The sequence below is a fragment of the Panicum virgatum genome, chromosome 8K (assembly GCF_016808335.1).
Source record: "Panicum virgatum strain AP13 chromosome 8K, P.virgatum_v5, whole genome shotgun sequence".
NCBI classification, from domain to species: Eukaryota; Viridiplantae; Streptophyta; class Magnoliopsida; order Poales; family Poaceae; genus Panicum; species Panicum virgatum.
The window spans coordinates 8,564,792-8,579,682 of record NC_053143.1 but is presented as its reverse complement, the minus strand read 5'-3'; the positions used below and the strand labels follow the sequence as shown (position 1 = coordinate 8,579,682).

Sequence of the window (14,891 nt, the reverse complement as noted above, 5' to 3'; positions counted from 1 at the left end):
TTCCTTTGGTTTTGTCAAAATTCTCTAAGTTTTTTTTTTGTTTTGTTTAAAACGTTTGGTTTTGAACAGTTTGAAAGGCGATCGCGCACTGTTTTCATCATACAAGTTGACCGCCCAGGCCCGATTGTGCTCTCTCTCTTCGCGAATCACTGAATCAGGACCTCCTATTACACAGGTACAGCTCAGTCGAGCAGTTAGGGGGTTACCAGATCAGATCAGCAACAAGTCACTCAGACATCTTTCTCGATGCCGGACGGCTCGTCGTCGTCGTCTACGGTGCCGACGGTGAGCTGGTCGTCCAGCGACGTCGCCGACGCCGTCCTCGACAGCGTGCACACCGTGTTGGTCTCGTGGTCGGTCTCGTAGGTGGTGTCGAGGGAGCACATGGACCTCGCCGTGACCGTCCCGTTCCGCGAGAAGAGCGACGAGCTGTGCCGGTTCCGGTCCTTGACCCTCTTGCACCAGCTGTGGAGCGACTCCCGCACGTTCTCCGAGACCAGCGACTTCTTGAACTTGGACCCCATCTGCAAGTTCCGGCGGAGGAACAGGGTAACAGCTTTAGCTATGTAGAGAAAACTTTGCAAACATCATTTTTCTGGATTTTTTATTGAACACGCAAATTATTTTCTGAATATAAACCGCACAAGATGACCTTGGATGAAATCATGTCAAGAATTCTGTTCTATCCAAGTATGAGTTGGGAGAGAAATTTGGCTTGCTCTTGAGGAGTACCTGAGAGATAATCACGTTAAGGGGCAGTGTGCTGTAGCTGCACCAAAATTGAACTAGCAGCCTGCAATGTTCAGAAGAGACATGTCATTTCTGAGTCCTGAGTCCAACCAATATACTTGCATCACAATGAAGATAGTTTAGCACAAACTATCCCATCTCAGCCTATACTATAGGCTGGACAGTAACACAAGTCAATTTAAAGCTTGCAGGTATCATTATCAGAGTTCTCTCATAATGTTCTGATTTTTTCAAGAGCTTGACACAGAAACTGATGTGTAATGTTCACTTGTGACAATTTTTTCCCCCTAGAAGCAACAATATATCATGAACATAAAGAGATGCCAAATTCTTCTTCAAATAGAACGCCCAAAAAAAAAAAACTTACCCAGAAATCAAGCGGATGACAATCATGTAGTAGTGCTTCATGAAGCACGTTTGAGCACTCAATTCCCACTGCACAAGATGTATGTAAATGAGTATAATGGCAAACCAGTCATGCAAAGCAACCGAGTCGATTCTTTTTGGTCTTTTTTTGCAACTATGTTTTAGCATCAGCACTAGAAAGCTTTGATCCAGACCAGTAATCAAATGATAATTGATAAACCCAGCACCTATCCTACATCTCTTGACTATTGGCTGTTGGTGCCAAACAGATTATTCCTGATCGTAAAGATTAAGATTCTCACCAGAGACCATAAGAATGTTGCCAGCTCAAACGCATTCTGGAAGAATGTAACAAATGTTAGAATGAGGTAAAAGATGTTCATATAAGCATAAAAGAATAACATTACTTCTTTTTTTGATAGTAGCCTAACATTACTTCTAGAGTAGCAAAGACTCACCTGAAATGAAATGAACTGTATGAGCCACCAGAGGACCCGAGGTTTTCCAAACCAAAAGAGATCATCACGCAGTTTGAGTTGTGTGCCCACATAAGGCGCTGTTGCCTCTGCAACTTCCAGAGCCAACTGAGCGATGACGTGCTGAAGTTCAGTACCAACTAGAAGGACCAGCTGTTTCAATTTTTTCAATGCATATAATTGCAACAAAGCATAAGAGAGACATCATAGCCGGACCTAGTACACTGGTTACACAACATGGTTCATACTTACAATTAAAGGAAGAAAGGATAACCAGAAATATATGTTGATACCTGCATTTAAAAAAATGATATTTTAGAAAAATATAAATGGTGTCATATGAGGCTTATAAAGCTTGGGGTGGGTGGGTGGGGGAATACCATGAACATTGACCAATATGCATACGATCGCAAAAGCCCAAAGTGGCCAACTGAAACAAACAGGATTTTAGCTCATGCATTGATATCATAACTGAACAATAGCTCCAGCAACTATAGAACAGAATATTACAAACAAAAACGATAGCTCCAGGCATGGGCATGCTGTAACCAAGTTCTTAGAATTCAGAAAGCTGAATGTTTACATAGCTTCAGCTGGCATTTTGGTACACTATGTTGCTTGACATGGTTACACAGCATATCCACTGGAAATATTTAAAACATTTTGCTCAGGGAGTGAGCAAGTTCTATTACCTGATACCAATAGACCCATTATAATCATCTTCCATGCTCCGTACCATGTATTTGTGGAAGTCATATGAATGTGGTAGCTTGTGATACTGACATAAAAAAGGTAGACAAGCAAATCACAATGAGGGGAACTGGCAAATTGTAAGCATCTTAACGCAAAGGAACAATAATAGCAACAGAAACATATTTGGAGTACTCACTGTGACAAAGCCCAACCTCAGTGCCAAATAGTCTGACCTTTTGATGGAACCCTTGAACTGACGCAGAAAGCACAACTGCAGTGTTCCAGTGAAAATTAGAGAAACTTCACAATCCAATTATTCTCTGTATTGATGAGACACACATATTTCAACATGCTATAACATAAAAAAGTGTGCATTCTTAGAGTATAGGTTATTGAGTATTTACAGTACTCGAGACTATGAATTTTATTTCCCTTTATTTTGAGTGTCCAATGACATTCTTAGATGTCAATCTCGATGAACATCTGACATGTGTTCAAGGTAAAACTAACAATGACTAAAATGAGATGGGCAAATAAGGCACTTTTAAGTATTTTACCATTTAGCACACTTATCAGGTAGAGAATAATACAATAGAACCGGTTACATATCCTGACCAAGGAAAGAAAAAAGGTATCTTACCATCCAAATAAGTATTTTGTTTTTGCTCCATGGATGAGAAGCATGGTGAAAAACAAAGGTAGACTGCCTTCGCATCACCCTGTTTCTCCTAGCTGAGAGAGACAAAGGTGCGTGAGGTAGAAGAAATCAACAGATGCTGCCTTACAAATGGCCACATAAGCATCTCATTTTAGTTGATGACCATACCTTTCATCTCCTCAGCAGCGATCGGACCTGCTAGCGTCTCCCATTTCCTCCAGCTATATATCTGCATCAATAGCAGCATATATGAGAGGGGCGCAACAAACTCACAAAGAAGAGTCAAAATGTTAGATCAGCACGGGAGCAGTGAACACCAACCTTGATCATGGACAGAACCACCGTTACAAAACTGTACACTACATGAGTGATACCAAGGATGAACAAAAACCGATGCAGCTGTTCGAGGCCCTCGTACGAAACGAAAGGCTCATGGCCCTGCAAGCAGCAGCCACAAACCAGCTTGTCAGTCAGCAAAGGGTGGCTCTCCCTACTATCAGCCATTCACCTGCTGACAGAACACCCGGCAGGTACCTCGCTGCAGACGTGCATCGACTGGCTGCCAAACATGGTCTTCTCCAGAGCCGTCTGGTTCGCGCCCGCGTTCTGCAGAAGGTCCTTGTAGTCGGTCTCCGAGCACATGTAGAAGCGGCTGGTGAAGAGCGAGGAGGGCACGCAGATCTCGGATATGAAGTGCGACGTCTGGCTCAGCAACAGCGAGATGACGCCAAGCAGCATCAGCTCTGCGGGCAGACACAGTTTTCTCCGGGTGAGGCAGACGGCCGAACAGCTCGCAGGCGGCGGCTGCTGCCGCAGCAGGAAGTTTCCCGATTGCAGTTGCAGAAATTAATCTGGCTGTAGAATAAAGCGATGGCTAAGCAAGATATCGCAGCACCTGCAGAGACCTTCGGAACCAATGTGGCAAGAGCGTCTAAGCTAGTAAGATCCTAGAATTCAAGAGCGAAACGCCATGAACAGCACTGCTCCATTTGGTGGTTGTCACTACTTGTCCACTTCCATCCATACTCTGCTATCCAGGTGCGCAGCAGATTGGCAGGACATAGCCGAAGCAAGCAACTGAACCGTAACAAGTGTGAGACGCTACCAATAGATCGAGCAGGCAAGGAGGGAGTAGATTGCGCCGCGGGCGACGGAGAGGAGGAGATGGCGTACCTTCGCGGACCTTCTCGAGCGCGGCGAGCATGGCCTTCCGCTTGGTCTTGCGCAGCCACTGCGGAGCGAGCAGGAGCCGAGGTGAGCCAGGCAACCAGCCGAATCGCGAGCATATAGAGCGAGGTGGCGGGGGCTGACCTTGGCGAAGCGCGAGAGGGAGCGCTCGACGAGGAAGCAGGCGGCGACCATGAGCGTGGTGACGGTGGCCACCGACCAGGTGGGCGTCTCCGCCAGCGACCGCCCCTCCTCCGCCGTCATCCCCGCCTCGGCCGCCTGCCGCTGCTGCTCCTCTTCCTCCTCCTCCCGCTCGCCGGATCGCCGCCTCGCTGCCCCTCTGGCTCAGCAGCTCCCCGCAGCTGCGGCGCTGCTCGCTGCTCCGGCGGACGACGCCGCTGCCTGGCCCAGCCTAGGCCGGCATTGGAGCGAGGGCGCGCGCACTCCTCTCCCTCTCCCTCTGATGGAGTGATGGTTTGGGTTGTGGATTTGGGCAAATGGAATTGGGATTCGGGCTCCGGGGAGAGAGAGAGAGAGAGAGAGAGAGGATGTACGGAAGCTGGGAGTAGTTAATGCGGGCCGAGGCGGGGAGGGAAGGTGGGTGCGGTCGGCGCTGAGTCTCTCCGGGATCCATCGACGCCGCCGGGGAAGCAGCTGGCGCCGCGCGCCGCACGAGAGCATTCAAGTGGCAGCAGGAGCGAGCGAGCGTTATGGTCAGCCTCGTTGTTTAGGCAGCGGCACATGGGCCGGCGCGAGCACGAGCACGAGCGCTAGCTGCGCGCCTGCGCCTGCCCCCGGCAGCTGGTAGCTCGCGAGCTCGATGGCGATGGAGACGCGTGGCAACCGAACTCCGTGGCCACGGCCGAGGACGAGGGAGGTGGGCGGCCGGGAGCCCGGGATTGATTTGTCAACGGCGACGGGAGATGCTCTTGGGCACGTGCCATACCAGGCTGACCCGAGATCTTCTGTCCCCGGAGGCCGGAGATGGCCAAGGCACAGTTTGCTCGTTTTCTCTACTACTACGCCTATTGTCTAGAACAAGTGAACAACTGTACCAGCATATTCGTTAAAAAAAAAAACTGTCCCAGCATATATGTTCCTGTGGGCTGCTACATGTGCTTAGGAGTAGGGCTTATTCCAGCTTCGGCTTCCGGTGTTTCGTACAAATCGAGATGTAGTAGTAGGGCCTGTTTGGGAGAGCTCCGGATCCGGCTCCAAAACTGGCTTTTGCTGGAGCCCTCTCAAACGATGTTTTGGGTGATGGATCCAACCATGCAGCTCCGTGGAGCCCTTGAAATCGCGTTCACTGGAGCTGCTTGGATGAGGCGGAGCTGGGAAATCGTGGCTCCGGCCGGCTCCGCGCGGCTGCTCCTTGCCCTTTCCCAGCTCTGCCCCCAGGTGGGCCCACCAGGGCACAGCCCGCGGGGAGATAGTGGCCGGCGGCGGTCGTCGCAGGGGCGCGCACCTGCAGGGAGCCGGTGGCCGGCGGCGGCCGCTGGGGCGCGGCCCGCGGGGAGGTGGCCGGTCGGCGGCGGTTGCAAGGACACGGCCTTCGGAGCCAGGATGGAGGACGTCGCGAGTAGCAGGGGGCCGGCAGCGCCCGTGGGGAGGAGGCGACCGGCGGCGGCGGGGGGAGGAGGATGCCGACGGCAGCCGCGTTGAGGGGCCGCGGGGGGCCGGCGCCGCGGGCGGAGGGCGGGAGGCGGCGGCGCAGGTGGAGATCGGGACACGGGGCAGAGGAGAGGAAAGGGGACGGACGATTGGATAAGGAGAGGAGGAAAAAAAAGAAAAGGAGGGGAAAAAAGGAGAGGAAAAAAGGAAAAGGAAAAAAAAGATAAAAGAAAAATATAAGAAAGAGCAATTTAAACATTTCACAATCTCAGTCCAATAAATGAAGCCAGATGAAACTATTTTGCCAAATGTTTTTCAAAACCGCTCCAGCTCTATCAGAGAAACCGCTCCACCAGAAAAGCCGGAGTCGGAGCTATTTTTTGAGGAACCGGAGCTCTCTCAAACAGGGTCGTAGGATCATTTCGTGAGCTCCGATCAAAATGAGTTGCAAACCGGCACTGACTTTTAGCTTTACCGTCGTTGAGGTCATCTTGGGGAGTTGCAGAATTTTTAGCTTCGTCTTGGAGAAAGCGGATGCAGGAGTACTATAAGAAAATACTAGATATACTACGTTTACAAAACTCGAATAAATTGATGGGATTCACTCAAACGCCCCACTTTTCCCTCCCTTTCTAGGAGGGATTCTGCCAGTGGTCGGGTTTCAATGGTAACAGCACCAACTTCGATGCATTAACTATTGCTTGTTCCGTTCCAAATTATAGTTACTTGCTTTAATTGTTTGTAAGTACTCCCTAAATCTCGTTTCTCGATAAGTCAAATAACTTCAATTTTAATCAAATTTATACAAAAACTTAATAGAAATATATTACATAATTAATCTAAAAATATTTATATTATAATATAAATATAAATATTATTTTATATAAATTTAGTCAAATTTTAAATTGCTTGACTCCTAACAAGATTTACAATTTTTTTTGGAACGGAGGAAATATATAGTTTTTATTGTGCATCCACATGCACTAATAATTTGATTCAACACAGGATCTAATTGAATCGCTGGACGATTAAATCACAACATACGTACTGTAAATAATTCAAACATTTACAAATGAGCATACACACAGCGACACAGGTACGGGCGAGCACGCGAACACTACCGCAACCACGCACGGACACGGACACAGAGTAGTCACGTACGCACGGCCGGCCGGTATGGTTGGCTCTCTTGCCTCTCTATCTAGGCCGCGCTAGCCTATCTCTAGTCACCAACCAGCTGCAGCCTGCAGCGACCGGGCGGACCGGGACGGGGACGCCGGCCGGGCAGCGATCAGTGCGAGCGCCGGCCGCAGGAGAGCACCCGGGCGGCGCGCGACAGCAGCCCGGGCTTGCCCCTCGTCTTCCGGCGCGGCCCGACCACCCGCCGCCACAGCGAGCTCAGCGACGACGCGCCGCCGCTGCCGCGGCGCGACCGGGACGACGCCGAGCGCCGGGTCTTCTTCTTCTTCTTCCCCTTGTTCGCCGTCGGCCACATCGTCGGCATCCTTTCCAGCACGCTGCCAAACGCACTTCCTTCCTGCAGAGCGGCGGTGGCTACTTGGCTTCGGTGTGCTGAGCTAGAGCTAGATTGCTTTGCTCCAAGTCACCTTGCCGGCTGGCGCCCGGACGGGGGGCTCCTTTATAAAACCCCCGGCCGGCCGGCCGGCCGGCGCGCCACGCGTGGCCGCGCGGGTGGACGGTGCTGCCGCGGCCGAGGCGCCACCCGTGGGCGGCGCACGTGTCCGTCGCCTGGCCATGGGCGGCGCTCGGGGGGAGGTGGTGTCGTGGCGCGTCGCCCGGTAACCAGCCAATGCCGACCGTCCGCTTGGATCGTTCCAGAGCCAGCGAATGAAGGGGACGGGGGCGAAGTGTAATCCAATGCCTCCCTGATTGATTGATCACAGATCGGCACGTCGCCGTGACGCCGCCGTGTGCCGCCGCGGCCGCGACACGTGCGACGACGTTGTGCCGATTAAACTATCCCTGTTCTATGCACAGATACAATCATACTACAAGGCACGGTGTTGCCGATTCTTTAAAAAAAAGTTGCGAACTAAGAAAAAAATTATTCTAACAAGTATAATGGGTGGGATAATAGTTTTTTTTCATTTTTTCTAGATATATAATATTTCTTATATTTCTAAATATATATTTATATAGATATAATTTTTGTTATATTTCTAGTCATATAGATATGTCTAGCAAGCTTTAACCGACCAGCAACGATAACAACGGCAATACACGGTATCAGTGGAAGTTTGTTTTTCGATAAGGGGAGCAGTGGAAGTTAGAAATTGTCCGTGCCGACCTCTCCCGTTTTAATTTTTCTTTTAAGATTAAGCAGAGCATTGCTGGTTGGCTGTAGTCATTCACATGAATGATTAAAGTCAGGTTTTTTTCTAATCTAAAAAAGAGCACTGCTGATCCACTAGAGGAGTACTACAAGCAAGTCGAGGAGGATACAGAGACCTAAATTCTATCCCGTGACATCGCATACCTAAATATTAATTACGAGTACTAACATATATTTATTATAAAATTAATCTTATAAATCGTGATTTAATCACGAGACAAATTTATTAAAATTAATTAGTTCATAATTTGACCACTAATTGCTACAGTATTCATCCACTAATCGTGCATTAATTAATCATGCATTAATTAATTGTGCATTAATTATACTAATAGATTTATTTGGAGCTCTAATTGTAATTTATGCAATCGAAAAAACGCGGCCGAGGGGTTGAAACGGCCCCCACCGTATTTCATTAAGAAGAAGCGACCACGACTTCTGCGACCGCGGAAAAACTCCCGAACCTTGGTCCATGCCCACAAAGATCATGCCTTACAGCGAACACAGCGATGGAGATTTTTTTACCCCTGCACTGCCTGCCGGAAAATCCGTCCCCATGGAGGATCGAACCCCGGCCGGCAGGGGGCGCTACTTGAGTCCTGCTAGCCAGTCGGGCTGTTGGCTGGTTCGCGTAACTTATGCAATCAGTTTTATATTAAATTGTGATTCGAGATTCCAAATCAGTTTTATATTAAATTGAGATTCGAGATTCCAATTCATATCCAAATATTCACAGCGACTTAAAAAACTAAACGAGACTAAAAATGTGTGTATCCAAACGGCTGATACCAATTAACCAGACAGGGAGAGAGAGAGGGTTGATGCGTGCATGCATGTAATGGATCGGAGGTTATTATTATTGCAGCAAATCGACGGCACAACGCAGGTGGGTTTACAGATTAACAAAGTGAGCATTACACGTATACGTAAGGCAGCAGTACATGGGTACAAATCTCAAGTGACAGAAGGACTAGTAGTACACACTGAAAAAAAAACATGCACAGTTGCACACACATCGACCGCCGCAGGAAGCGAGCCGGGGTCATGCGGCACCCACCAGGGGCCGTCCGATCGATCGGGATCAGTAGTAGGCGGTGGTGCGGCGCGAGCAGGTGAGCGTGCGCACGAGGCGGCGCCACATGGCGCCCAGCGACGCGCCCCGCCGCGTCCGCACCGCCAGCGGCGTGCCCCCCACCGCCGCCGCCCTCTTCCTCCGCCGCCACGGCGTCAGCGTCATCAGCGACGGCATGGCGCGCGAGCTGCTCTGCTGCTTGCTAGCCTAAGGCTAATTAATTAATGCGGCTATGATGGAGCTCAAGGACGATGACGCAGCGACGACGCAGGAGAGGAGAGATCGCCGGAGCAGCTCTTAGCGGCAGCAGCAGCCAGCAGCAATCCGAACGGCAGCAGCAGCCAGCAACAGACGGAAACAGCCCAGTAGCAACCAGCCGAACACTGGCGATGGCGGCGCTGATGAACAAACACTCACGATCGATCGACGGGGACACGGCTCCTCGGAGCTAGGGGGGGCCCTTTTAAACCCCGGCGCGTCGCGGCCCGGCGCCCCGCCGCGCGCCGACGCGTGTGCGCCGGGGCACGCGTACGTGGGCGCGATCCCGGGGCGGGACGTGGTGTCCGCGTCACTCGTCGGAGGACAGCCGTGCGTGCCTCCGGAATATTCCGGAAAGCGAATTGGATCCGGGCTTCGACTGGTCCGTGTGTGCGTGTGGCAGCCCGGCGCGCGACGCGTGTGGGCGCACGGACCACGTCGAACGGCTCTTCCGTGTGTCTCACTCACACCGGCCCAGGAGCTCGCCTCAACTCGGCTCGGCTCAGCTCGCATCGTATCCTGCCCACCCGTCGTTAAAAAAGAAATACAAAAAATACGCGAGTCTCGGTAGCCACTCGCGTCCGAAGCAGGTGACTTCTTCACAGTCTATCAAGACCTTTAAATTTAAATTATGGGTGCAGCTAACGTACGGCCGGCCATATGGCCACCTCGTTTTTTATAAAAACAAAATATACAAGGCTAATCTTTCTGATTTTGGCAAAAAAAAAATAGGTAGACCAAAGAAAAATGCTAGCACCAATCGAAACTAAAATTTCCACCGAGAAGCAGCCGCACACTACTGCCCCTCCTAATTTGCTTGCATCTAGATGTTTCAACAAGTGCAGTAGAAAAATAAACTTTTAGGATCTCATAAGCAAAGCTTTGAAAATCAGTAAGCAAATTAGAACATATATAAATGCATTTTTACCCATCTAAATTATAAACAATAACAAAGTTTTAAAACTACAAGCATACATCTGATTGCCTGATCGCCTCCACTATTGAACTGACCAAACAAAAAATTAGAGCTACTACAACTACTACCAAGCTGCTCATGAATTAATATCAAGATTGAGTTGCAACTAAACTGCTGCCGATGACAATCTGACTAACTTCCAAGCCACTAAACACCAAGCTCTGAGAAAAAAAAAGGAAAGTTGTCTTTATGATCAAAATTGAAAACTCATAACTCTATAAAGGACACACCAAAAGATACAATGGTAGGAACCTTACAGCTGACAAGCATGTTATAGTGCAAATTCGCCGAGGAAACTTGCAGGCAGAAAAAAAACACATCAAGTTTCAGGTCCTAAACACTGTTTTGTGTCAATAAAATGTGAAAAGGAAACATAAATTAGTGAAAGAATAACAAAAGCAGTTAATATTATGAGTAAATATCAGCAAGGTTGAATACCTCTGGTAATAAAACAGTGCTAGTCTCTATATGACCTACTCATGATCATTCAAAAACCATATTATTTCCTAAAATAAATGCATAATTTGCCTAATCTAGAACAATGTTATTATCTAATGAAGTACACATTTAGGCAAAAAATGCAATAAATGTACTTGCTCTTACTACATATGTAATTATTTACTTGACCTGGTTCATACTACACATCATGTCTGCTTCATGCTTTGTACTTGATCTCCCCTGCTGAAAATTTTGGAACCTGCAATGTAAGAACAGAGAAGAGGAATTAGAGAAGAAAGAATGCTGTAAAAATTGCCCAACGATTTGCATTATTTTACCTTGACCTTGCCACAATATTGTTTGATTATAGTACACTTATTTGCCTATTCTCATAGCTATTATTATTTTCTAACTGTCTAATGATGTTTGATAAATAATCAGATGCACCTGTGGGCACATCATGTTGGTGGCATCTCAACTATAAACCCTGATACCCAAACTAATCTAACTGTTGCTGGTCGTACAACTACATCACCAAACATAAACCACCACTAAGATCAAAAGTTGAATGGTACGGAAAAGAGAAAATATGCTATAGCTAAGGGGATGAATGCACAAGCAAACAGGAATAAGTGCAGGATTTACAAGTCAACCAAGTCACACTGCTCCAAAAATGTATAGAGAAATGTGCAAGACACTTTCGATTCAGAAAAGAGTTGTGTTTGTTCATCCATTGAAACCTAAATCTATTTGGCCTATGATTGTAATGATATAAAAGACTTGATTCTTGGCAAAAAGAGAGTCTATCACATGAGAATTATAAAAGTGCTTGCAGTGAACATTTAAAATGCTATCTGAACAGTATTTAAATGCATACAAAAATTTGTTAAAATGCTTCTGATAATGCTAGTAGAAAGGTTTGTGGGTTGCAGACATCCTATTTGTAGTTTTGCAATTGCTTAGTCAAGCCACCAAGCTGGTTTACAATAATTGCAAAAGCAGGTTCATCCTAGGATAGTTTTGTGAACAGCAGGAGCTAGAAGAGTAAAAAGCAGAGCACAAGAAATGCTAAAAATTAAAATACAAAAATGCTAAACTGAACTGAATAATTTTCTTGTTAATTTAGTATATGTTGTCCACAAATAAGAGTAGATACACTCGTTGACTAACCCCTAAAGCCCGATCACCACTACTAGGGGGTTACAGAATTCTAGCGAGCGAAAACAAAGGACAGCTCCTCGTTTCCAGTCCCAAAATCACAAGCTGCTCGGTGGATTTTTCTAGGACCTGAGCTAGATGCGCTAGTAAACAAGTGCAACTCTACAATAAATTTCAATAATTTTGCAAACAAATGATACCATATATCCAACTGGTAGCAAAATAAAATGACAACCAGTTTTTTACCATCCAAATGATAGCATACATCCAACTGATACCAACAAAAAAAAACTGTCTCAAAAAACACCTGAGCACACATGAAGATTAACGAAGAAAAGCATTTCCTAAAATCTAGTGCATTAGCACAACAGAAAGGGGGCAGAGAAAAGGCGCTCACAGAATTTGTCAGCGACGATCACAAAAAGTTGTAGGCGTGCCTGTTGGCTGCAGCAGTATTTGACCTCATGCAGTTTGCGTCCCTTTCTGAGCGCTGGTCTGCTCGTCCGCATCTTGCAATGCTTTGCGTCCAGAACAGCCACCTCTTCCTTCAAATTCTGGAGTCGCTTGTCAATCTGTCAACCAAAAATAGAAAACACCACACCATCAGAGCACACAACAACATCCCCAGGAACCAACCACCCCACTCGATTCAGTCAAGCAGGTAGGCGTGTGGAACGTAGATGCAGCCATCATTCAGCACCAGCGGTAGAAGGGGGGTGCGACGCAACGGACCTGCCTGCGGAGGCCGACGAGCTCCTTGCACGAGTGCTTGATCAGGCCGAGTAGCTCGCGGCCACGGAGTCATCCTCGCCGCGATACTCTGGGAGCAGATCGTTCAACAGGTCCCCGAACAGCACTTCGAAGGAGAAGCCCCCCTATACAACACGGGTGAGAGTTCGTCGCGGCAGAGACGGCCAGATCGGAGCGGAATTGGTGGGAGGAGGATGGGGAGCAGTAGGGGGTGTACATACCTTGAAGTCCTCGAGGTCGAACCATGGAAGGTGAGGAGGAGCGCGGCGGAGGGGTCGGCGGCCGTCGGCATGGCGGGCGTGAGATCTAGCGAGCGCTGGTCGGAGGTCGAGCTGCAGCAACGGCGGGCGGCGGTGGGCGGGGATGCGGCGGCGGGCGCGAGGGCACGTACCAGGGACTGGTAGTGGAGTAGATTGATGTTGCAGCGCTCGCGCTTGCGGTGCGCGACGAGGGCAACGACCGCCTCCTCCGCCATGGCCTCCTCCTCGTCGTTATTCAGCGGCGCCCCGCTCACAGCGACGGAGGCGGCCGGGGGTATGGGCGCGGCGCCATTGGTGGAGGGGTGGATGGATGAGTGGATGAGAACGAGAGGGTGAGGGGATAAGGTTTACGAAGAAATGCTGGGCCTACGCACGCGGATGGGAACGAGGCGCTCGACCAGAGGCCGGCCGTTCCGGAGAACAAATATACGGCCGGCCTTAATAGAGTGATTACCTTAAATTATTTAGCTCAAAATTGTATAGGATTAGAGTCCGACTTTTAGATTTTCTAGTTCAAAATCTTGAGCCCTTAACCACCCCTAAGTGGGAGCAAGGCTATTCACTTGAATACCTATTGTTTTTATCAAATTATATACGTATATATGTATAGTATTTCTCAATTATATGAAAAAAATAAAAAATGAACCACACAGCACATGACAGAGGTTCGAAAATGAAATAGCCACCACCACTCCTCCGGCCCTCCCTACCAAAATTTAGTTAGTTTCTTCACTTGTTGTATGTCGGTCTAATAATGTCAGTTGCATCAGAAGAAGAAATTTTTTGATATAATTAGTGTACAATTAGCATTAATTGATGTTACAATCAATTAGCCATGCCAAAAAATAGATTTAGGCTGTCAAAAATGTTGCTTTTCAATATTTTTAATACCCATTTTTGAAATCCTAGGCCCGCCCCTGGTCCGAACCGCCGCCGTGCGCACGCCATTGCCGCTAGAGCAGCTCCATGCCGAGCCCCACCCTTTGCCCCTTCTCATCCCAAACCGACCCTCGGATTCGCTTCCCCACCTCCCAATGATCCTCCACGGCCCGACCATGCTCGCTTAGCCCTGCTCAGTACTAAATTTGACTTCATGTGGAAGTAAATATTTTAGAATTTAACGGCATTACACTTTCAGTGGTAGGTGATGTTTTCGTCGACAGCGAGGCGTCTATAGTGCTTCGTCAATCTCAAAAATTTGTTGCCTCATCGTAATAGGTAATAGGATATCATTGTAAGACGGTGCATGTGAAAATGATTGTAACTGACCCATCCCATGCGCCAGTTGTTGGGCCGGACCAAATTGTGATATTGTAGTTTTGGCACAAAATTTTGTGAGTTTTAAGTCCCAAACTGGAAGCGGTATGGGAGCTAGACCAGCTTAGAAGTCTGGGTCTGAGAGCGTACTAGATCTGGATCGATCGTTTTACACGAAGCGAGAATGAAAATGCACGAGATTTCAGAACTAGGTCGTCACATTTGGTAATCAGTGTGGACCCTACGTGGTCATGGTATGACATATTGGCAGAAGTCCTTTAGGCATGTTCGGATGTCAATTTCAATGTTCAGACGTCAACTTAATATAAAATATTTACATAAATTGCAATTAGAATTCTGGACAAATCTATTGAGTATAATTAATGTACGATTAACAGATAGTTATTGTGGCAATTATTAGTTAAATTTTGAAATAATTAGGATTAATATATTCATCTTGTAATTAAGTCACGACTTATGAAATTATTTTTTTAATAAACTTATATTTGGTGCTCCTAATTTGTGTTTAAACATGCAATGGGATGAGACTTACTAATAATAAACCAAAAAAGCCAAACCTGGCCTTAGCCCTTAGGTTGGCTAATTGTTGTTGGGCCGGACCAAATCTGTGACACTGTAGTGTGCAAC

General features: G+C 47.7%; 1 protein-coding gene and 1 long non-coding RNA gene across 4 annotated transcripts; both read right to left on the bottom strand.

Moving 5' to 3' along the window:
* Window positions 1–54: 54 nt before the first annotated feature.
* Window positions 55–4,374, bottom strand: LOC120643827 (MLO-like protein 4). Of its 3 annotated transcripts, none has more exons than XM_039920303.1 (15): window positions 4,255–4,374; window positions 4,117–4,174; window positions 3,478–3,686; window positions 3,265–3,381; window positions 3,112–3,172; window positions 2,926–3,017; window positions 2,482–2,556; window positions 2,285–2,370; window positions 1,973–2,022; window positions 1,845–1,885; window positions 1,575–1,745; window positions 1,419–1,454; window positions 1,118–1,185; window positions 733–793; window positions 55–524 (listed from the first exon to the last, which is right to left on the bottom strand). In XM_039920303.1, the coding sequence occupies exons 1-15, from the start codon at window positions 4,372–4,374 to the stop codon at window positions 231–233; spliced, it is 1,539 nt and encodes a 512-aa protein (XP_039776237.1). In that variant the 3' UTR covers window positions 55–230. The 3 variants fall into 3 exon arrangements, with proteins under 3 accessions (XP_039776237.1, XP_039776238.1, XP_039776239.1); XM_039920304.1 differs by having other exon boundaries at window positions 3,478–3,798; window positions 4,255–4,269; XM_039920305.1 differs by lacking the exons at window positions 4,117–4,174; window positions 4,255–4,374 and adding an exon at window positions 3,839–4,020.
* A 5,911-nt stretch (window positions 4,375–10,285) lies between these two features.
* On the bottom strand, window positions 10,286–11,192 carry LOC120646133. Its single transcript, XR_005664290.1, has 2 exons — window positions 10,638–11,192; window positions 10,286–10,541 (listed from the first exon to the last, which is right to left on the bottom strand). It is a non-coding gene; the product is annotated as an uncharacterized LOC120646133 (long non-coding RNA).
* Window positions 11,193–14,891: the final 3,699 nt, after the last annotated feature.

What these genes read in the sequence shown, in the direction of transcription:
- LOC120643827 (XM_039920303.1), bottom strand. Translation starts at nt 4,374, where the DNA reads ATGACGGCGGAGGAGGGGCGGTCGCTGGCGGAGACGCCCACCTGGTCG. An exon ending in CGATGCACGTCTGCAGCGAG is followed by an intron (nt 3,382 to 3,477) that starts GTACCTGCCGGG and finishes TGCTGCTTGCAG; the next exon opens with GGCCATGAGCCTTTCGTTTC. An exon ending in CGCTGCTGAGGAGATGAAAG is followed by an intron (nt 3,018 to 3,111) that starts GTATGGTCATCA and finishes TGTCTCTCTCAG; the next exon opens with CTAGGAGAAACAGGGTGATG.